Here is a 25,321-nt window from a genome sequence, read left to right as displayed (position 1 = left end):
TGGTGTACCACAGGGCTCAGTCCTGGGCCCACTCTTGTTTGGCATCTACTTTTCCGAAGTACAAGCAAACACAGGAGGGTTATGGCTGACAAAGTTTGCAGATGAATGCAAACTGGGTGCCATAGTAGAAAACACATCTGACACAGATATCCCTCAGAAGGGTCTCACAGAAACGGATAACTGGTGCCAGAGCCATGGCCTAAAGTTAAATGCCAAAAAATGCATAGTCATACCCTTCGGGAAAAACAAGGTTACTCCTAGCTACCAAATAGGTGGCAATCCACTGAGCACAGAAGAAGTTATCAGGGACCTGGGGACCCAGGTTAATAGTAGTCTGTCATTCGACACCCATGTAGCTAAAGTAGTTAGGAAGACCTTCTACATTGCCCACCTTATCATGAAGGGATTCTCATCTAGATCAAGGGAGGTCATAGTCTCCCTATACCCATCACTCATCAGACCAATGATTGAGTACAATGCCCCATTCGGAATGTATCTGACCCGACACTTGCAGCAGCTGGAGAGGCCACAAAAGTTCCTCACCAAAAGGATAAAGGGTCTCAAACATCTGTCCTATGCTGCCTGACTGAAAGAACTCCAGCTCTATTCAGTCGCCTACCGCTTGCTCAGAGGTGACCTTTGCCTAACATACAAGGCCATGTCGAACCCAGATTTGATGAATATGCTTCACCTCAAAAAATCTAGATCCGTCAGAGCCACAAGGGCGGGAGACTTAAACCTCGACACGGCTATTAATAGGACGTGCTGGAGGGATAGATTCATCACCCAAAGACTCCCTATGTTGTGGAACAAAATCCCGGTATATGTGAGGCAGAGCACCTTGCTGGCCTTGTTCAAGAGAAATCTTGACCAATGGATGGGAGATCGCAGATATACCCCAGGGATTACCTCAGTGTCACTGCTCGACAGAGGCACAGCAAAATAATGGGTATAGTTCCCCATACTAAAGGGGTGGCGTAAGCCACAAAACTATGGGCTAGGCTTGTAAATGCCCTCGGGCAGATAGCCTAGTATGAACCTATAAACCTATATATGAGATGCACAGACACCTCTTTCTTAACATTCATAATGCACTTTGCTGAGGGCACTATAAATCATTCATACATTGGCATCCTGATTAGAAATTGTGAACAACTTAAAATGGTTTAGGTATGCCTACATTTAAATGCAAAAGGGCTTGAAACATGATAAGGCTAATGCAAAGTGCCAATAGAGTTCGTAAATGTTAGTGTCATTTTATCTGTGTTCCTAACCACCCCCTCAATTCCCCCCAAGCATTAGTGTTATTTCATAGCTAAACAAGGACAACTTGTGGTTATTTTACAATAAACTTTAAACCAATATTCCAATCATGATAACATTACAAAAATGTCTACCAGATGATGAAGGTTCTCTCCTCACTATAAATGCATATAACACACTTGCCATGCAACTCCTATGATACTATAAATTTAATGCTTAATGCATATATTGCATGAAACATTATTTTAGCAAAACAGATGATTCTCTACTTTTAGATTGTGCTACACAGTGTAATCTGTTATTCAACAAGATCTTAATACACATGCTCCAAATGTACTTGTATGATGCTGCAATAATATACCTAAAGCACTATATGCAGAAAACAAATCAAACCTGAAATCCAAAGCCTTTCAGTAAGCTTGTTGCGAATCTGCTGTAACTGGCATTCCTGTTATTGAAGAATTCATGAAGGTCCTTCCGTGGCTCTGAGCTGTTAGCTAGGATACTCAGAAGCTTTGTGAGGTGCTTTACATAATATATGTCCTGCAGGATGAATTTCATGTACCGTTCTGCTACTAGAGATCCATTTGTCATGCATATTAGAAAGTCTGTGTGCTCAGTTTCCTTCACAATATCAATATTGTTATCCCAGAGGGTACTTAAAAGACTTTTGCTTTCTTTGGAGCCTGTTTAACCAAAAAAAAAAAAAAAGGTTTGTATTTACTTCAAAGGGCAAATAGAAGGAGTATGTGACTTTATACATGCAATAGTACCTGATAATGATAGTTTTTATTTCTTTACAGTTAATGCTTTTCAAAAATTTATTGGAGAGAAGTTGGAATACTGGGCCAGATTCCAAAGAAGTAGCTCAGTGTAACCAACTTAATCTGGTGTAAGCCTGCCCTGATTCCAAAAGGCTTGTTCTCAGTGTAAGTGATTTACTTTAGTGTAAGGCCTATCTACAAGCAGGCTTACACAGGGGGCCAGATTCCAAAACACTTAATACACGTGACAGAAGTAAGTCACCTAACACTAACAGTGCATCCTTTTAGAATTAGGCCCACTGAGCTATTGATGGTCAAGCCTAGCTTTCAGTTTTGGAGACCACACCTTGCAAATGATGTAGACAAATCAGATCCTATAAATGCCATTGCGACCAAACATCATATCGTCAGAACTATGAAAGAAGAATTTAGTATATACCAAAGAAAGAAACTTACATTTGAGCAAGGAAATTATTTCTAAATGTCTGCATACTGGAATTCCAAGCTGTATGTATATATTTTATTATTTATTTTTATCTATTTATTAATATTGTAGCAATAATAACAGTAACATAATAGCATGCCAACTGTAAATATTCTGTATATTATGTATATATTGTGTTTTGGCTTTCACTCTGTATATAATGTATCTTTTGCCTTGATACATTCAAGCCATTTCTGATAGTCACCTTGTATATAATATGTTTACACTGCAACTATAAATAGTATCATGTATTTATTGTGTTTAACCCTGGGCTAAAACTGAAATGTCTCCACTAGGATCAGTATGATCTACTCAGGTTAATTGGTCACCTAAAAGAGTGCAACCAGTTTAATCAAAAGCCATTAAAGCACTGGCAATGCTTAAAGTAATCAAGCTAAAACATGAAATGCTAAATTGTTTGCTACCAAACGTCTGGTCACAATGCTATTGCAAAACATATGATGCAGCCTACTTGCAATGACTTTTAGGTGCTCACTTTTCGTGGTACAGCCATTAAAGTGGCCAAACAGAGAATGCCACGAACATTAGTCAGACAAACGTCTTGGTATACAAGTCTCATCCTGGAAAATGTGGCTTGAATTGCAAATGTAAAGCATAACGAGATACATAATACGATTACTTACACTTCTCAGAGGTCCACTTATTCTCCTCTGCAGTGATCAGCCTGTGCATGAGAAAAAAGAACACGATATGAATTACAAAAATGGCTGCTGTATCTGTCCTGCATGAATATTACAGTGCGGTACTAGTCTGCTGAATGAATATTACAGTGCGGTACTAGTCTGCTGAATGAATATTACAGTGCGGTACTAGTCTGCTGAATGAATATTACAGTGCGGTACTAGTCTGCTGAATGAATATTACAGTGCGCTACTAGTCTGCTGAATGAAAATTACAGTGCGCCACTAGTCCGCTGAATGACAATTACAGTGCGCTACTAGTCCGCTGAATGAAAATTACAGTGCGCTACTAGTCTGCCGAATGAATATTATAGTGCGCTACTAGTCTGCTGACAAAAAGTGTAACCAGCAAGAGGAATAGAATATGTAACAGCAGCTTTGTTTTGGCACTAGAAAACACATTAACAACAAAGTATGGTCATTGTATTGTAGGCATAAGTCATATTACTGACATTTACTAATTCAATAAAGTGCTATAAACCTCACTACTGAATGAAATTTCTAACTGTGTGTGTGGACAAACTTGCTGTAAACAACACACACTTTCCAAGTTTGTGAGATGATAATTTCTAAGTTTTCTGATGGTTATTAGAAAACAAGAGATGCTGATGACAGATAATACATTAACCTACCTGCTTATTCAGTACCTACCAGAAAAGCTGCAGATTGTACGTAACAGCCGCCTTAGTACTTTTGTGTCTGAACTTCTAAGAATATCATTGTTTGCAGCATTTTTTTTCTATTCCATTACTCATGTTGTATCTACTTCCATGTCTGAAAGGCTACTTCAATTGTGTACCACCCTTTATTTGAGATAATGTTTCAGTATGTCTGCCTTGAGCAGCTGGTGTTATATCTACATAGAATGACTTTTGTTATCTCCTTTTTTGAAAATGTGTACTTGCTTTGATTTAGGGGATTATTTAAAGCTACTTTAATGTTTCTGTAACCCCTGCCTTATCTCCAAGTTACATATGTAATCTTTCTTAACAACTGATCTTACAAACAATGTGTGTGTTTTCACAGCAGTGTGCTACAGCAGCTGAAGCACAAAGCACTAGGCAGGTTTTCTGTCTGCTTTGTAAAACAGTGGTGTAGTCATACACACATGTTCACATACTGTGCTTCGTAATATTTTGTACTAGCAAAATACTACATATTTTGTCTAAGGTCTTTAATATTGTAGGAGTAAAAGGCATCTAAGCTACATACCATGGTAGTAGTGTTTAATAAATACTCCAGTGTGGAGAATAAATTAAACAGTTACCTGTCAGTAAGGGAGGAGACCAAATCCTTGCCTAACAAATGCCTTATTCCATTCTCAATATAGTCACTCCAAGACCACTGTATCTCAAAGGAAATGTAGTGAACAAAATTCTGTTCCTGGATTTCCGGAACAGTCATCATTATTTGACACTAATTTTTAAGCAACACTATTCTGTACAACAAGATTTAAATTGCTATACTATGGTATCTACTTTCTCACTGTTTCATAATTTCCTATAGAAAATGAGTAGCCTGGATTTCTAGCATATAAAAACATGTAAAAATTAATGGCTATGTGTACAGTCCTGTATATGACCTTTAATCTCAATCATGCATTTATTCATTATCTTTATGGATCAGGATAGAGCATTAATCCAGATGGACCAAATTTAAGATCAATCCAGGACAAATAACATATGTTCAATGCATGCATTTGTTAAAATATAGGCATGGTGTGTCCGTCAACCTGCTGCCCACATGTGCTGTTTTTCATTATTGTAATTAGGCTGAGGAGAAGAGGGGCATCTGTCTGGCTGCAGCTGTTAGGGTGTATGATCAGCACCTTTGCCAGTTGTGCACGTAAATGGTGATTATAGAAGCAGCTGTGTCTGACATTTCAGCTGGTTAAATAATAAGGTAGGATAAGCTGTTTGCTACAGTACATTTTTTTTTCTCTCTATCTCTTGGTCAGAGAAACTTTCTTATTTCAGGTCTGCATCTTTAAAAGAGGTTTTGCCTTTTTATTATGTCCTTAGCTTCTGTATGGGGGGTGTCTTGGAATTTGATTGGGTACCATTTGCTTTAACTATGGCTCATTTTCACTGTATTAAGTTATTTTACATTTCTTAACCGAAGAGACTTTTCAAAGAAATCATTTTCTGATGTGCCTGGTGACAGACATGAGAAGCAGAGGTACAAAACAAAAATAAAAATGCTGTGTACAGTTTGACATCATTATGCTGTGTGAGGTAGGTGTAAGACATTCTTTGGAAAGGTTTTTGCAGCTGGACATAGTGAGGTAATGGGATAATAGTCCTGAAAGGAGCATGTTTTGTGGAAGAGGAAAATGGTGGCATCTTTCATACTCAGGGGAGCAATCTCAGTTGTAAGGGACAGATTACAGATATAAGTTAGAGGCCCAGCAATGCAAGAGGCTGACATTTTAGGAAGAATATATAAAGGATGTTGGTGTGTCTGAATTCTTGTTTGGTTTCTCATGTAAACTGGGGGCTGTGTTAAAAGATTTGTTTCTACAATGAAAGGCTGGTACATATTTGTGAGGGAGTAGTTATCCACAGTTGTAACTGGGTGGGCAACTGCTGAACTACTGACAGTTTGTGAAATAGTTCACTAAACTCTTCAAGAATTTTATCTAAAGCAATTATGTGGACTAGTGTCAGGAGCACTTGTTTAAAAGTAAGGCAGTTAAATGTTTTACAGATTTCCAGAAGAACATGGGTGTTTGCTAGGGGGGTGCCTGTTGCCTTCCAAGAAATTTTAGAAACTTACACAATAATAAAAAAATAAGAATAGCACATCTCAGCTGAAAACCTTCCTGGGAGGTAGATGAATTAGTTTATGTAGATGAAATATCTTCATCTTCTGTATTTTAGTCAGATGCTGAGGACATTCCATACCCAGTGTACCGACGGTAGAATTTCATATTTACGATACCCCCAGTAGAAAAAGAATCATTTCGTATGAGAGTCCAAGGCATTCTCAGATGCCTAGAAGAAATGCAGAGACCACCTGAGCCAAACCCATTAGGAATAACTCCAGTACATGAAGCCTTGGCAGATGCATTTAGTACTGGACATTTGGAACCAGACTTCCAATTTCCTGCGAAAGGACACCAGACCAAAAATGGTCTGTGGATTCCTGAAAACATGCTACAAAATCCAATAATTAAACCAGCATTTAGGTCCGTGGATGCCAGCAAGGGGTCGGCAAGAGTTCCAACTAGTAACCAAATTCCCAAACACTGAGAAATTAAAATCCTGTACAACTATGGGAAGAAATCTACATCTCTGTCACCCTGGTGATGAGAGAGAAGAAGCTTCTTATAGAAACTAAACGGGTTTGTGAAGAGATCGTGAACATTACCTCGAATTCAGTTCTGGAGACATTTTTGGTTAATATGAACAATAAATTATCATCTTATGAGAAAGATCTGGTGGACCGCAAAAAATATAAATTGCAAAGGGACATTCGTGATTATGAACATAAGAAAGCCTTTGTGCTTTCAGCCAATCAACGACCTAAGAGGAGGAGCGTAAGTTTTCAAAAGGATAGAACTGTTTCCGGTCAGCAAAGGAACAGAAGTTTTGTATCTGGTGAAAGCAGGGCATACTCGGTAGAAGAGGAAGAAAGGATGAATGAAGATTTCCCGGACCTACAGGGAGCGGCAAATTCGGAAGCATTTCAGAGAACCTTTTGGGGTTCTAATGGACAGAACAACGCGACCAGGAAGCGAGGTTGGCAGGGACAGGAACGCCAGAGAGACTCGGGCGAAGGACGATTTAAAAGAAGTAAATGGACCACTTGAGCATGTAGAAGGTACTATTTTACCGGAGTATGTTGTGAATTTATCCGACTATTTAAAACTGCTAGTTCTGTACAGTCAAAAACATAAAGGTTTAAAGTTTATACCGACAGTTCTGCCTAGGATATATGAAATTAAAAGTCTAATATATGGCTTGGTGCGTAAGATGCACCTGAAACAATATTTTTATAGTGTAAAGCCAAAAGAGATAACTACAGATTATGTGGAAACAGACTCTGAAAGTAGTGAATGGTATTTTTCCTGTGAATCTGAATCTGAAACAAATGCATATAGTTAGTTAGATATGAGCAAACTTAGTTAATAGTGTTTTTATGCCTCCTAATAAAAATGTGTGCATACAGTCCCCGGGATTCATGAAGCTTGGCGCAAGGCCGGCGTAAGGCCTGCGCCGGCGGTGCATGGAATACCCGGCGCAGTAGCGCCATATACATATTAATGAGAGTGCACCGGAATCACAGACACGTGCGTAGTGTACGTGAGCGAGCCCAGGTAGGATGCGTCTGGAGGCGTGTCTAAGCCGGCATGAGGTGAGCAACCTAATGTGCTGACAGCCACGGTCCGCCCACAATAGTAATGGCAGCAGCCAGGTCCCGTGCAGAATGAAACGCACGTACAGTACGCAACATAGTTCCCGTTCCAAATTAACGGAGAAGCAAATAGAAGCCACCAAGGCATAAGTGTACCCGTTCAAGGAGCAAAGGATACGCATAAGACCGCCTCCGTCCCGCAATGCACTGTCAGTGTTTACACTCAGAGAAGGTGTACAGCCGCATGTCAGCGCCGCTTACCGACATAGGAGCAGCGACTAAGGTCACCACCTGTCCCACTTTGTTTGGGGCAGTCTCTCCATGGACAGTTGTGTCCCGAAAAAACGTATTAGAAATGGCTGATGTGCTACGAATGTAGGACACAATGATATCCGTATGTAATGTAATGGTAGCATGAATTGGTTATTTCTGTAACAGAAATACCGAAATGACACAATAAACAGAATAAGCAAGGAAATTGCCACAATAATAAGCAAATTATTTAGGCAAACAAGTGAATCTCTATGCTATATAGTGACCGTTTGTATGTGTCGGCCTGTAAAGGCAGATGTGAGTCCCGGAAATATCCCAGATCGGAAAATGGAAAAGGTGGAAACCCCAGCAGCGACATGGGCATGGTCACCAGGGTTACCTGCTGTCCCAAAGTGCCATGGACAGTCCCTGATTGGACAATCGTGTCCCTGCAACAATCGTAAAAATGGAAAATGACCTGCGATCCCCTGCCACGCAAATTCTCGCAATATACATGTAAATAGTAGCATAAAACATATACATTACGGTATGGAACACAGACATGGCATAAGAAAATAAATAAGGAACCCAAACGCTAACAGAATAGGCTCATAGTATGGCAAACAAGTGAAGTTCTGTCTACTGCACTAGCCCTGGGTATGTGTAGTCCTGCAAATTCGAAGTGTCCACATAACATGCCCCACTATGGGCATTGGAAAAGGTGCCAACCATAATGGTCACAAGCAGTAGTGACAGTACATAGCCGGGTAGCTGTGCCGACATAACAACAGTAAGGAAGCAAGATACCCCAAACACAGGCAAACATGTGCATAGCAACATATCCCAGACCCAGCAACATCTTTGTTGCATACACTGGATGGTGTATGATGAAGTGTAATATCCAGAAGCAGAACCCATGCATTCAGATGTACTACACAATAGCCTCATTGTACATGTCAGTCACACCCATGTATACCCCTGCACCCAAACCTGCTAGCATCCGTGTGCAGCTATACAACCACACACAATGTGCATACCTGAACTGTGGTAAGATGTTTGTGTTAGGCAATGCCACGCGGGCAAATCATTACCCACATGTCAGCAACCCACGCAGGTACAGATATGTAAATGGCTGCATGTGAATGTGTCAGCAGAATGTGTACATCCGGCATGTAGTATGTACCCGTCCAAACCATCTAGGTTTGCATACGACACGGTGCACATAAGTGTACACATGTGGACAAGTCGGTCGTTGGACCACCGCATCGGCGATCATCTTTGCAGTGAAGTCGATCACATATAGCGGAACATGTGCCTAACACACAGGACATCCTAACAGGGTGCTACAGGCAAAGAAGGGAAACTGGGACATCACATGTGGAGATTAGCGTGGCTGGACGGACAAATACACACGGTCAAGGTAAAGGATGGAACAACATGCATATGGCTGGATGGATGTTGTTCGTAAAATATATAGAAACACATATGAAGTTCCAGTTTACACTCGAAATACTATATAATGTATTGAATTGTACCGTACAATATGGCAGCAGAACTAAGCCTGCATGTAATTGGTGAAGCTAAGCTGTACTGTGATGGAATTCTGAACCTGGCAGTAAGCAGGACAGCAGGCTCATGTCTGTCATCATTAATTATTTGCTGGGTTACAGAACAATAAATGTATGTACATGCATAACAGCACTCCTTCCCCAGAGGAGGATGGCCTTGTGAGCCCAATGGAAGATAGCAGTACAACTCCTACCAGACAGACAAAGCAACGTATCAAGAAATTAACTGTCCACTGTATCGTAACAGTCTAGGGTCCTTGAAACAGCTACAATCACAAAAGGATACTGTAATGTACAAGGTGCCTTGCAAGGCTGTGTTATTCCCATGAGAAAACAATTTAAAGCACGAGCCCAGCACCCACGTATGTATAGACTATTGCGGACCATAGTGATGGAAATGCCCTGTGACCGACCACGTCAGTAAGTTGGGCAAATGCTGATTGTAAACACTATATAAAGAAACTGCTTACTGTATAGAGTCAGACAAAACTCTCATACTTGGACTGTACATTATTTAGCCTGCCTGTGTACACTACTAAAACTGTCCGAACCCGAGCCTCCTGTGTTATCGGCTGTCACTTAGAAAAGTCTACTGATAACTACAGTCTGGTTGTAACAACTTATTTCACATCGTGATCCTTGTAATCCGAATTCCCTTGGTAAGCTACAGGTCAGAGTGCATGGCTGGTTAGACATGTACGCGGAAAATATGCATAAATGGTTCTTCTTGAATGAAAAGACCTCCGACTGAATTGTTGTGTGTAAAGAGGCTGTTTACTGTCTGATCTGTGGCTGAAAAGCGGAAAACTGGATCCCAAGAAGAAAACGTGCAGCCTTAAACAGGAGGCCCAGGTAAGGAGTGTCTGCCTTTTGTGTCTATTGTAGATCAGGGACCAGACTACATTGTGTTTCTGTTAACAGTAGTGATATCGGTCGAAGACCTACCCACATACTGTTAAATCTGAACATAGGTCAGGGGAACACACAGCAGAGTAAATAGTGAATGTAGACACTACAGTGGATACAGGGAAGGAGACACACGTGTTATGACAGAAGATGCGTAGCAGTGGTGTAGAGGATATGGGAGATTATTGAAGCAACAGATCATGTGATCCGCATTTGACGGGTGGCGTGAAGAATATGCAATCGCAGAGAGCACATAATGTGAGTTACGCAGCAAAATGGGGTAATAAATATGACATTGATGGTATATTAGGCAACATACCGTTACTGAAACATTGTAATCGCTGAAAATTTGATGCATATGTTCCAAGGTAAACACCTGTTCCACCCTGAGAGGGATATGCCCTCTCTGGCCAGCCGTGTCCTGTAAATAAACCGAACACATGTCAAATGTCCTGATATCTCAGGACAAACATTTCCCAGATATATATCAAAATGGTAGCATAAAGAGTACCCACTGCTCACAAGGACACAGTCCGACAAGCTCTACACTTTACATATGCACAGTGGTGTCCATTGTAGGACCCAAAAATTGTGGAAAGAATCGAATAATGTGTTATTTCAACGTGTACCTGAACTCATTGTCGTCACAGGTACACATATGCACCGCAAGCGTGTTTAATGTTGCTGATAGCTGTCCATGTAATGCAGCACAGATGCACAGAAATACCCAGGGTACCGGGTCCATAGAACTGCATCCACATCACACTTCCGCACACATGACGGATGTGTAATGGGTACTGTCAATTGTTGCGGTCAAGGGATTCTGGGTATGTAGACTCTGTGCTCGGTGTTGTTTCGCAGGCAATCCTTCCTCCCGCCCTGTGGGAGGGATGTGTCGTAGCACCTGCCTTACTCTCCGCTAATAATGCAAACCATACTCCGGAGAATGCTAAATGTAGGTGTGGAATGTGTACAGCCCTATACTAGTGTCCAGTAGGCAATTGTCATGGATGGACACCCGTATGGCCAGGATGGCACCCACAACTGCAAACCCGGTAAATGACATAGCTGCGGTAAGGCATGACACAGGAAATACACATAGGGACCACAGTTGACATTCCACATACAAAGCCGGACTGTCGTGCCAACACCGGCGTACACAGCACTCAGTCTGCCAGCAACAGACTGAGGAGCACCCGCTACCGTACAGCGGAACAGATGTGCGACCTGTGGAACACATACTAATGGCACACACACATCGTCACGTAGGATGTGTAAACTATGGCATTCCCACCTACGAAGTCAACATGGTTAAATGAATGCATAGGTAAGCAACATGTTCGGTGGTGTTATATTGGAAATATAGTGACGGATATGTCCCATTGGGATGTCTGAGGTTTATATGAAGCAGTTGGTAACCAGCATCTTTGGATGTATGTCATTTGTTCACAGTACTAACTCAGCTGGTTATGTAGCACCATGTGGAATGGGTAGTCAAACAGACATCCGCGATTGGGGAACATACACCAGCAGTGAAAAGCACTGGGCAGGTGGACACAGTCCAGCAACATCTAACTTGACATATGCACATCGGTGTCCATTGTAGGACCCAAAAATTCTGTTCAGAGAATGCCTGCTAGCTTCCTGCATTACTCATGTGACCTAATTGTCGTCACCACGCCACAGGTACACAAGGGCACGCAAGCGTGTTCAATGTTGATGATAGCTGTCCATGAACTGCAGCACACATGCACAGAAATACCCAGGGTATCGGGTCCATTCAGCTGCGTCCACATCACACTGCAGCACACATGAAGGATGTGTAATGGGTACTGTCCACTGTTGCAGTCAAGGGAGTCTGGGTATGTAGAATCTGGCCTCGGTGTTGTTTCGCAGGCAATCCTTTGTCCCGCCCCGTGGGAGGGACGTGTCCGTAGCACATGCGTCACTCTCCGCTAATAATGCACACCATACTCCGGGGAATGCAAAATGCAGGTGTGAAATGTGTACAGCCCTATACCAGTGTATAGTAGGCAATTCACATGGATGGACAAGCGTATGACTAAGATGGCACACATAAATGCAAACCCGGTGGAATTACACTGCCGTAGTAAGGCATTACACAAGTCATACACATAGGGACTACAGTTGACATTCCCCATACAAGAAACACAGACAACCAGCCGATGAAGTCCAAAGCAAAGACGAGGTACTGTAGGGACCGTCAGTGACCAACCAGAGCACACCAAGAATTAAAGGCAGTCACCATAGTCTATTGGAGCCCACGTCTGCTTCATAAGCAGACTTATTCAGACTACATACAATGCAGTCCAACCTACTACATTTACAAGCATTAATTGGTTGGTACATTAGATGTGCTAGGTACTAATTACATGCCTTAAAGGCAGACAAGCGAACAAACCTTACTTGGGTTACACATCCCACACAGTGAGGACATCAGACATTGCTTGAAGGTACAGTCTTCATCGGAAAATGGAAATATATGTACATATATGAAACATGAACCAACATAAAATGTTTTCCAAATGTCTGACTGTGTAAGCTACATATATATGTCCTACGGATTGTGCCAATATATTAACAGAACTGCAGACACCTAGTAATATGAATGAACCATAATATATACACATAAACCGTATGATTATGACTACTGTAAAATAGACCAACGAAATGTAAAGATTCACAATGTGCTAATGTAACATTCATTTAGAAGGTTACTTAAATAAATCAATTCAGACATCCATGTGTAAATACTAACAGAAGGCCAGCGAGGTGCTTGCCCTCACATGTACTGGGATGTCGTTCCACAGCATAGTGAGTGTCTGGGTGATGAATCCGTCCCAACAACACGTTCGATTAATGACAGTGTCAAGGTGTACGTCAGCTGCCCTTGTGGTTCTGAGGATCTACCTTATTTACGTGAAGCATAGTCATCAGATCTGGGTTCGACTTAGCCGTGCATGCCAGGCACGGGTCACCTCTGGGCAAGTGGTATGCAACTGTATACAGCTGGAATTCTTTCAGTCGGTCAGTATAACACATATACCTGAGACCCTGCATCCGTTTGTCGAAGAACTGTTGGTGCCTTTCCAGCTGCTGCAGGTGTTGGGTCAGATACATTCTGAGCGGGCATTGTACCCAATCATAGGTCTATTGAGTGATGAGTACAAGGGGACAATGACCTCCCCTGATCTAGATGTGAATCCCTTCATGATGATGTGGGCAATGTGGAAGGTCTACCTAACTATGTTAGCAACATGTGTGTCTAACGAACGGTTAACAACAACACGTGTCCCCAGATCACTGGTAACCCCTCCGTGCTCAGTGGATTGCCACCTATATGGTAGCTCGGGGTAACCTTGTTCATCCCGAAGGGTATGCCTATGCATTTCCTGGCATTTAGCTGTAGGACATGTCTCTGGTACCACTTATCCACATCTGTGAGGCACTCCTGAAGGATATCTGTGTCAGATGTGTGTCTGACTTTGGCATCCGGTTTGCAGTCGTATGCAAACATTGTCACCCATAACGCCGCTGTGTATGCGTGTACATTGGAAGCGTAGATGCTGGAAATAGTGGACCCAGGACTGAGCCCCATGGGACACCACCTGTGACTGGCTGTGAGTATGACATGGCGCCAGCAACTATGGCCATGTGTGTTCTGTGACTTAGCCCGTTTGCAACCCATATGGCGATGTATGGATTTACATTCAAGATGACGGGTTTATCAAGTATACCCGAGGGGGGTTTTGTGTCGACGGCCTCTGCCCGGTTGAGGTAGGCTCTATGGACTGCTTTACCCTCAGCAATGGCCTTGGTGACTGATTCTACAAAGTGAAACACGTGTAAAGGGCATGATCTGACTATGACCAAGCTAAACTGGGTTGTATCCAAAGTATGGGTCCCCTATGTCTTTATCTATGTGTCCCATTATGATCCATCTCCATGGCTTTGCAGATAAGGCTTGTCAAACTAATGGTATGGTAATAACCAGGGTCAGTGGAGGCACCATCTATGTGGAGTGTGACTACAGTCGCCCTGTGCTACTACTCAGGTTCGTATCCTGAGGTGAGGCTAGGATTACACAGCTGTCCTAAGTGTGGGTTAAATTCCCCATAGAGTTCCTGGAGTGCACAGCTGGGACACCATGTGGACCCATGGATGCTGTGTTGACTGCCTTGGGGCTGGATGTGGGTAATGCTGGACATACCCATGGCAGACGTGCCACGTTCCCGAGTCCGATGCCCAAGGGACCACACACATAGCCGGCCTTAGGCATAGGCCAAGTAGGTAGCCGTCTAGGGTGTTGCTCTACTCGGGGCACCTTTCCAGACTCTATTTGGTGTAGGTAGACCAGGAGGGGGGTAGCGGGTGATGTATCGGTGGCAACTTCTGCCTAGGTCACCACTTACCCTAAGGCCACTCTTCCCGTGGGTAATACAGCAGTACCCACACCCAGAGCCGGGTCATCGCTAGGGTCATTGCTAGTATGGCACATCATCTACGTAAGGAAGGAAACCATATATCCCCAGACATAATGGCACAGCATAATGCCTGTTCGCCGGCCAAAGGCAGACATACGTCACCAGCCGGTGCGGCCGTACTGCGCGAGATGTCCGTTAACAATGCCGACAATGTGTCGCTTTGTGAAACAAACTCCACAGAGACATTCAATAATAGACAACGACGGACAACCCGATGTCCTCGTGTCTGAGCTGTTCAACCTGTTACGCCATGTTAAATGTGTGTAGCACAGCGGAACCGGGCCAAACAAAGCAACGGACATGTCTGTGGCTCAGTGAAAGTCGTCACGCAATGTTAAACCCTTGTAATATTGCGACACAGGCCATACATACGGAGGGTTAGTAATGGAAGTAGGTTAGTTCGATCAGACCGTGTGCAATTAGTATAACGAGATCTACAACGGATACACCGGCCAATCGGCGCACACGGTTAAGACTAATTGGGGGGGGGCCGTGACATGGTACCATGGACACGGACAAAACGTGCCCATGTGACTCATCTAACATTCGTACAGGGTCAGGGCGGTCCCGTACAGTGGGCCAAGACCAAACCCAAAGCACCACAGCAACACCCTGACAATCGAAGGCCTGTATGCATATGGGATATAAGCAGCTGTCATCTGAACAGCCCTGTGGTGACGACATATGCATCCTGGGCCATGAGCGAGGGGGAATTAGGAATGTTCAACATGCAGTACCGCACCTTTCCCAGCAGGAGAATGGATGCCTGTGACATGCGTGTGCGGGGGGGGTGATATGTAAATGTACATAGGTACCAAGGGTATGCATATTAATGACAACGAACAGCTAACGTGCACTGGTCACAGTAAGCGTCAAACGTGACTGCAGTCACGTTGGAATTATGACTATAGAACATATAGATGTGCGATACGCGTAAAGCGTCCATGCTGCAAAGACTGTTACATATATAAAGCTGTAAGTGCTTTCTGCACACGTCCGTCAACCGGATCAGACATATGTTACCGGAATAGTCACAAGTAACGCAAAACACGTAACCACACAGACATTGTAAACATATATAAACGGACTACGGATATGCATGCGGCGCGCGTAACCCACAATCCGGACATGCGAGTGTGCGTGTGCGTGTGATCCAGTGGAACCAGGGAAGGTTACGGATGTCTCCTCCACACGTTTACATTCATAATTGTCAAATATATGCTTAAATAGTACTTATTGATTCCATGCTTTGATATCGTAATGCTACTATTATACACATTGATATACAATAACCTGATCAACACACTACATTCTAAGGTGCACTCTCAGCAATTATCAACTATGTGTCCGGATACTGATTGTATTTACCAATATTGTATATATATTAACACATTGTTGCCGTATTATTGTTTCCATGAAGTAAGGCATGCAACACTGATATGTATATGTCACGTTATAATCAAGACTTGGAGCACTGTCCACCTAACTATGAGCAGGTTTATTGATTATTTCGCTTTAAACCGACTCTGAAGGAAGTGTATTAGGGACGGCTATGTCATGAAATCCGTACTCGGACGGTGCCCCATGTTAGTAGTTGAGAGAGCTCAGTATCCTTTCACTGTGGAGTCTATCGTATTTGACAGTGTCTGTTTCTGCCGATATATGTTCCATAATGTCGTTTATGAAGATGGGCAGGACGCAAGGTTTGCTGTATTTACGCATACTGGCACGTGGATATAGATAGGCCATGTCATACAAACGATGGGTAGTCAAGCAGACATCCACAACTGGGGAACATACAGTGGCAGTCAATACCACTGGCCAGATGGGGACAGTCAAACACGTTCTACACTTTACAAATGCACATCGGTGTCCATTGTAGGACTCCAAAAATTCTGACGTTTTGCCAGTATGCGCATTGATCAGCCAATCAGAGTACAAACCGTGACTACGGCACAGCTAGACATATGCACCACCAGCGTGTTTAAGGTTGATGATACCTGCCCATGACATGCAGGACATATGAACAGAGGTCCCCAGACTGCCGTGTCCATACATGTGCGTCCATATCCCAGTTCCGCACATGAAGGATGTGTCATGCGTACCGTGGGGGGTTTCAGCCATGGTATCCTGGGTATGCAAAATGGGGCTCGGTGTTGTTTGGCTGATAATCCGTTGTCCCGCCCCGTGGGGGGGCTGCGGGTACAGGACGTGCCTTAGTCCCCAGTAAGGATGCAAAGCATCCATAGGGTAATGCTAAAGGCATGTGTGAAATGTGAAAAGCAGAAACCTGATCTCACCGCAATGAAGTTTTTTTTTTTCTCCATTTTTTTCTCCATGTGTGAAATGTGTTCAGCCCTACATCAGTGTCCAGTAGGCATTTCCCAAGGATGGACAAACGTACGGACAAGATGGCACCCATAATAGCAAACCTGGTGGAATCACACAGCCGTAGTAGGGCATGACACAGGACATAAAGATGGAAACAGCAGTACATACACCCCGTAGACATCCATCCTGCCATGCGAATCCCAGCGTACACAGCAGCGAAGGTGCTATCAAGTATGTGGGGATCACCCGCCTCCACTCTGCGGAACATACCTGCGACCTGTGGAACACATATTAATGGCACACCAACAACGTCAACTAGGAAGGTCATACTATCGCTAAAATATGGCGTTCACACACATAACCGACATACTGTCATGAATAAATAGGTTCTACATGTACCGGCTGTGTTATACTGACAATACAGTGGCGGATAGTTCACAATGGTACCTGTGAGGATTATGTAAAGCAGTTGCCAACCTGCAGGACTACAGTAACACCCTATGGGTAAATTGTGGAAGGACACGGGTTACGTAGCACTACATAATATGGGTAGGCGGACAGACATCCGGGAATGGGGAACATACGGCGGCAGTCAAACCCACTGGCCGAATGGACACAATCCAACATGTCCTAAAATTTACATATGCACATCGGTGTCCATTGCAGGACCCAAAAATTACTCCTTAAGTGAGTGTGAGCAACATAGTGTGAACCGGAAGAGGTGACAGCCATGACTACGGCACAGGTAGATATATGCACCACAGGTGTCTTCAAGGGTGATGACAGCCGTCCATGAAATGCAGGACATGTGAATAGGACTCCCCAGGCTGCTGCATCCATACACGTACTTCCACATCCCATTTCCGCACACATGAAGGGTGTGCAAGGGGTACTGTCGACGGTTGCAGACATGGGATCGTGGGTATGCAAATATGGGTGTCGGTGTGGATTGGCAGATGATTCATCGTCCGCCCGTGTGCGGGACGTGGCCATGGCATATGCGTTACTCCGCAATACTAATACCGATCATCCACTGGAAATGGAGAATGCAGCTGTGAAATGTTGACAGCCCGATACTAGTGTCCAGTAGGCAGTTCCCATGGATGGACAAGCGTCACGGCCAAGATGGCACCCATAGCTGCAAACCTGGGGGAATCCCACAGCTGTTGCAAGGCATAACCCAGGGAATACAGATACGGTGTACAGTACACACTCCCCATTCAAAGAAAGACCGCTGGGCAGATACCGGCGTACACAACACTCCATGTGCCAGCACATCTATGGGGATCACACGCTTCCATACAGTGGAACAGATGGGTCACCTGTGTAAAGATACCAATGGCACAATCTCCACGTCTGCTGGGAATGACATAGGATGGTCAAACTATGGCGTTGACACCAAAGAAAGACATCCTTCGGTGAATTAATAGGATTGATGTCAATACACCATGGCAAACACCCAATGAACAGGGAAGACTTGCTGGCACCCTATGGCCACAAACCATGTCACACATAGGTAGATGGAACAGTCAACATAAACATTTCGTCCACGACAGGTCGCATATGGTATCCAAAGGTACTTCATAGACATGTATGCGCTATCACCCGTTGGCCCCGTGAGACTTACACATAACATGGAAGTATCCAGGCTTTAAATGTCCACCCTTACACTTCCATTTGTCACTTTCTATGCGAGCAATGGAGATGTAGCCACAGCATAGAAAGCGGACACGTACTTCTAACGAAACACACACATGTCAACATCACAGAAAGCATACTATGAACACACGTATTACATGATATTGTACTATGAAACACAAACAAACCGGAAACCTGCAGCAAGAATAGTCCCCGTAGTTCGACACAACACAAGTCTTCGTAACATTTGAACAGTTCATTAAAACATGCAACGTTTCCGTTGTTTCCACAACGTGTGCAGGAAATATGCTATGTCTAAGAATGTTCACAAACAATGTGAGTCTTAACATGATTTTAAATATCACACTGTTGATTGTGAACACGTTAACAATTTGCTTATTCAGTTGTATGGTCGAAAGCAACGGAAACACACACACACACTGAAGGGACGGGAGATGAACCTACGCCTATTTACATGAACTCAGTACAGTATGAATCATTTACACAACGCGCTACCGAGTTAACTGACGTGGGCGCTGTCAGAGGCATACATGTAGGCTGCTGACGCCACCCGCAAGACAATATTTGGAAATAGCCAAGGCATGTGTTGCGGAGCGTCTAAAAGCATAATCAGTCGCAGAGGCAGCTGGAAACACACACACAGAGACACACACACATGGAAGGGACGGGGCGAACCTCGACTATCTACATGATACACACTACTGTATGAAGCATTTACAGAGCACGCTACCGAGTTTGCTAAACAGAGCGCTGTCACAGGCATACTTGTAGGCTGCTGGCGTCACCATAAGACAATAGTTGGCAATAGCCAAGGCATGTGTTGCGGGCGTCTAAAAGCATAATCAGTCGCAGAGGCAGCTGGAAACACACACACACACACACACGGAAGGGATGGGGGACGAACCTACGCCTATCTACATGAACACACTACTGTATGAAGCATTTACAGAGCAGCTACCGAGTTTGCTAAACAGAGCGCTGTCACAGGCATACTTGTAGGCTGCTGGCGTCACCATAAGACAATAGTTGGCAATAGCCAAGGCATGTGTTGCGGAGCGTCTAAAAGCATAATCAGTCGCAGAGGCAGCTGGAAACACACACACACACACGGAAGGGACGGGGGACGAACCTACGACTATCTACATGAACACACTACTGTATGAAGCATTTACAGAACGCTACCGAGTTTGCTAAACAGAGCTGTCACAGGCATACTTGTAGGCTGCTGGCGTCACCCGAAGACAATAGTTGGCAATAGCCAAGGCATGTGTTGCGGAGCGTCTAAAAGCATAATCAGTCGCAGAGGCAGCTGGAAACACACACACACACACACACACGGAAGGGACGGGGGACGAACCTACGACTATCTACATGAACACACTACTGTATGAAGCATTTACAGAACGCGCTACCGAGTTTGCTAAACAGAGCGCTGTCACAGGCATACTTGTAGGCTGCTGGCGTCACCCGCAAGACAATAGTTGGCAATAGCCAAGGCATGTGTTGCGGGCGTCTAAAAGCATAAGCAGTCGCAGAGGCAGCTGGAAACACACACACACACACACACACGGAAGGGACGGGGGACGAAGCTACGACTATCTACATGAACACACTACTGTATGAAGCATTTACAGAACGCTACCGAGTTTGCTGAACAGAGCGCTGTCACAGGCATACTTGTAGGCTGCTGGCGTCACCCGCAAGACAATAGTTGGCAATAGCCAAGGCATGTGTTGCGGGCGTCTAAAAGCATAATCAGTCGCAGAGGCAGCTGGAAACACACACACACACACACACACACACACACACACACACACACACACACACACACACGGAAGGGACGGGGCACGAACCTCGCCTATCTACATGAACACACTACAGTATGAAGCATTTACAGAGCAGCTACCGAGTTTACTGAGCAGGCGCTGTCAGGAGGCATACCCCTACGTGAGTGGTATCATTTGCAGAGGCAATGCGCCCGATCGGGTGTTCGGACAGAGTCGCAGTCACGCAGTCTGTTACCATCCCAAGGTCGCCGTACTAACACGTTAGTGCTGCAGTCGAGAATAACAAGTAACTACTGATCAGTACATCACTGCATACTGGGCATGCTCAGACACTTAGACTCGGCACAGGGCAGACATGCATACACATGTTGCGGCGGCATGGGTGGCGTAATGTGGACCGTCGTGTGTCCAGCCACACAACAGAAACCTGGCCATGCCACAGGCGTGGCCGTTGCGTAGGGGATACAGGCATGCACCGGGTATAACTGCAGGCGGCGCGGTGTGCACTGTGCTGTGTGTCTATCTACACAGCTGCCTACTGGGCATGCTCAGACACTTAGAGTCGGCACAGATCACACATGCATACACATGGTGCGACGGCATGGGTGGCAGAATGCCGACCATCCTGTGTGTCCGCCACACAACAGTAACCGGTCATGCCACAGGCGTTGTTGTTGCTGCGGGGAATATGTAGGTGCAATTAACCATGTGTAGGACTGGCCTACAGTTTGTTGCATGCTACAGACAACCCTCCCAAACACAGGATACCTTCACAGATGTCCTGAGGACACTGGTGAGTGGGCATGCTCTCACAACAGCACCGTATTGGGTGACATGAACCACCCATACATAGCCTGGGAACATTACCCATGGCACAACACAGTCGCCAGCAGTCCCAGGTGTTCACACACCTGGCCACTGTTAAACAGCCATGCACCATACATACCAGGGGATGTCTGACAGTTCTGCCCATCACGCATGGTGAGGATATGCCCCACACAGGATGTACAGCCCTCAATGGTGATGCAAGACCGTATAGTGGATCCACTGGTCATCCACTCACTGTAACCAACACCAGCATGGGGGACCTCAGTGATGACCTCTCCACAGAAAACCACACACATCATATGACCGGTGTGGTACCCTACAAGTCCTCCATGCCAATGTTGAACAGAGGCCAGACCGGCAACGCCTAACGAATGCCTTCCCCGACCACCCACATGCATGTCTGCAACAGGCAAACATGATGACATCAGGACCTTGTCCACCACAGGTAGGCACATGGTGTGGTGGACCGCAGCCACTGACTACCTGTACATCAACAGTTGGAGCTACTACATGGCAGGGCAATGACAGTACCAGGGAAACCATCACCCATTCATACCGGCGTCACCATACGGCCCCACATACCAACATCCAGGTCCGCTCGTGGGAGTGGTACTGCAGAGGGCACATGAGACAACCACAGGGCCTTCCCTAACTGTGGTAAGGACATGGTTGGGGCACACAGACTTGCCTGGAAATGGTCCAGAATGGTACAACAGTCACTGCACCCACAGACATTGTCTGCATACCACAGGACATGTTCCATGCATACATCCCCAACAGGGAACATATCCATCCCACCAGAGTGTATCCTCCCAAACATGTCATATGGCCTGGAGTGATCCCATATCTCTATGGCGTTTGACACGTCAGCAATGGGCACCGATGGTTTCCCTGGCTGTGTGCTACCCATCCTCTTTGAGGCCCTCGGCCCACACATGCGCCACTGTGTCATGTTAGCCTTACTATGGGCTATGTCCCCAATGGATGCCATATGGCATCTGTGGTCCCACTATGCCAGGGTAGTGCTCCTATGGACTGTCAACAGCCACACCCAATCGCTTGACAAGTGTTGTCTGCAAAGCTGTGTGGAGGTCCATACAGGTGGTCATGGTTACAGATAGCGGTGTACAGCCAATACCGGAACATACCCACAACTACATAGTCAAGGGCGGATCCTGCCTCCCGAACCTGCTCGTCCAGTCTGGAGTGTTCACCAAGGCCATTGATGGGGATACGTGGGTTTGCACACAGTACCATGACCTGGTGGGAGCGTTCAGAGCACACTACACATGGGACCCATGGAAAGGCTCGCCAGCATACATGTGGGGACATATGTCACCCGATGCTTCTCACACAGGTTGGAGGTCACACCACACAGGGTTGGTGCTCAAGGTGCCTTGTCACACTCATATCTGGACCCAGTGGAGGCCCACAGGGCTCACTCCTGTGCCCCCTGCCATATGGCATCCGACCTTCCAATGTGCATGCAATCATAGGGGATTGTAGCAGACAAGGTATGCAGATGACTACACACCGGCCAACATACCCAACACCCCATGTTACACGAACATCCACCTAGGGCGTCATAGACATGGATGACTGGTGCCAGAGCCATGGCCTGCTACCAAATGCCAGAGAAGGTGCAGCCCTACCCAGTGTGAAGAACATGTTCGTCCCAATGTCACATGTAGGTGGTACGCCATTAAAGATGGTGGACATGTTCAGGGAAATGGCTACCACACCTGTCGGCAACCTCTGTCAACACACACAATGGCAATGTGGGTGTGAAGACATTCCATTGTGGCCTCCTGGTCTGGATGGAATGGCAACCACATCAGGGGTGTTCATTGTACCCCTGTACACATCACACACCAGTGCAATGACTGCGTACAATGGCACATGTGGCCTGTAGCTAACCTGATGCCTGCAGCACTCGGAAGGACCGCAAACGTTCCACAAGACGGGGATGACGGTGCTAGGACATGTCACAAGGTGCACGGCCAAGGGGACACCGGCTGTGGATCTTCACAGCACAGCTGCTCCGTGGTGATCTGTGCCTGACATACACGGCCATGTCTGACCTGGGTGACATGGGCACATTCCACCTCCCAGGCCCCATGCAAACACGGGCACAGAAGCGACTGTCAGACACCTCAACTCAAAGATGAGTGGGACGTGCTGGGGGAACAGGGTAACGGCCAGACACCCCTACAACACGGGGAGGAGTGCCAGGCCATGTGAAGGAAAGGCCCTGACTGCCTTTGTCCAGGACTGCTAATGACGTGTGGATGTGTGACTATAGTTATGCGCCAGTCAACCTCTGTGTGTCACTGCTAGACCAGGGACTGGGGACTGATGGATATGGCATCCCCATCCTGAGGGTGTTAGATGCCACACACAGTCATGCTAGGTCCACACATGTCGTAGGGCACATATCCTGTCACGTTCATGTGTGCCTATGTACCTATGTAGGGGTCCATGCCGGATGTGGGTAACTGTGCTATGCTGATTTTGCCAGACATGCCTGTGGGTACCCCACGACTACACGTGGGAACTAATTACAGTGCTCCCAGTAGGCACGTGCAAGTACACCATCAGTATCATACGGGTTAACTGCACCGACATGGTGCTACACATGTAACCACCACACATACTGTGTACACATATCAATGAATGCTGCACCTGTCCTGCATGGTATGTCTGCTGCATGATGTCCGTGCCCAACACACATCACATACACACCTGTCACCAGCCATACACACACACCACAACATACACAGCACGTACTATGCGGACACAGGTATCACATACACCTCTCACTATCGTGTCCACCCTGTGCATCATATGTTAGCTTAACCGTGCATTGATGGTGTGGCTCACAGTTATGCGGCAGAGACTTAATCATATGCACAGGGTGATGTGTGCCACAGGCATGGGCTGTACCAATGGATGACATCATGTGTGTGTGTAAGGGCCAGTGCATTGAGTGGGCATGACTATGTAGATTGCATGTGGGTGTGGTGGAGCCCTACAGTTGTGTCTGCTGTGTGTGGGTGTGTGTGTACACAGTTCAGTCATCTGTGATGCCTACACGGGGTATGCTTGGCAGCCCCTGACTGTACAGTGCAGGTGTTACGGCTCACTGTGTCTGCCGGGCGGTGACCAGCGCCTGCCTGGGGGATCTCAGGCACGACCGGGTGGAGGTACAGACTGTCCACTCTCCGATGTCACATGTCCGCTGGAAACGTGCCCACGACGGGGCCGTCCAGGGCCACGTCCACGTGGCCTGCTCTGTCCTGGTGTGGATGGTGTAGTAGCAGCCGCAGTGCTACTGCTACCATCACTGTCTGGGCATGGGAGATGGCACGCACACGCTGACCTGCAGCAGGTGGTGTTGCTGGCACACTCCCACGTGCCCTATGCCTCACCCCTACCTGGTGTTCCTGCACGGACTGCGCACGCTCAAGGATGGCCAAGCCTCGGTCGATGAGACCAGCCATATCGCCCAATCTCCTATCCAGAATATCGGCAAGATGCTGTTGTGCATTCGCCAATGCCTGGATGCTGTCATTTAGGGTACGGATTGCGGACCTCTGCAGCCTCTGCCCGTCCTGGTTCTGCCGTTCGGCACGTGCCTGCGCCGCCATTACAGTCTGGAACATGCGTCTGGTTATACCAGCTGCTGCACCCTGTACGGCAGGTGTATGTCTAGCGGTGCTCCCCCTACGGGCAGCACCTGCCACATGCCTGCGTGGCACTGCACCAGTCCTTACACTGGCAACATCGTGTGTACCCACACCTTCTGCAGCCACCACACATTCCTGCTCGGGGACAACAGACGCTGACTGACGGTCATCTATGGGCAACGGTGTTGGGGTATGTGTTGGCATCTGAACCGTGTGCAGGGATGAAAGGGA

General features: G+C 45.9%; 1 protein-coding gene across 2 annotated transcripts in view; it reads right to left on the bottom strand.

The window, feature by feature from the left end:
- The window catches only part of LOC122811066, a 549,228-nt gene that overhangs the window by 8,304 nt on the left and 515,603 nt on the right, over positions 1-25,321 (bottom strand). Inside the window, exons 2-3 of one of the 2 annotated variants that reach the window (XM_044082622.1) lie at positions 3,156-3,196; positions 1,657-1,949 (exon numbers count right to left, since the gene is read on the bottom strand). In XM_044082622.1, the coding sequence (XP_043938557.1) occupies positions 1,657-1,949; positions 3,156-3,196 (334 nt within the window). The remainder of the gene's footprint in view (positions 1-1,656; positions 1,950-3,155; positions 3,197-25,321) is intronic. The other variant, XM_044082621.1, reaches the window with a different exon arrangement.

This window comes from Protopterus annectens, chromosome 9.part0, assembly GCF_019279795.1.
Source record: "Protopterus annectens isolate FY-2018-M chromosome 9.part0, PAN1.0, whole genome shotgun sequence".
Classification (NCBI taxonomy): Eukaryota; Metazoa; Chordata; order Ceratodontiformes; family Protopteridae; genus Protopterus; species Protopterus annectens.
Note: the sequence above shows the minus strand (reverse complement) of the source record. Positions and strands in the feature narration are given on the sequence as shown.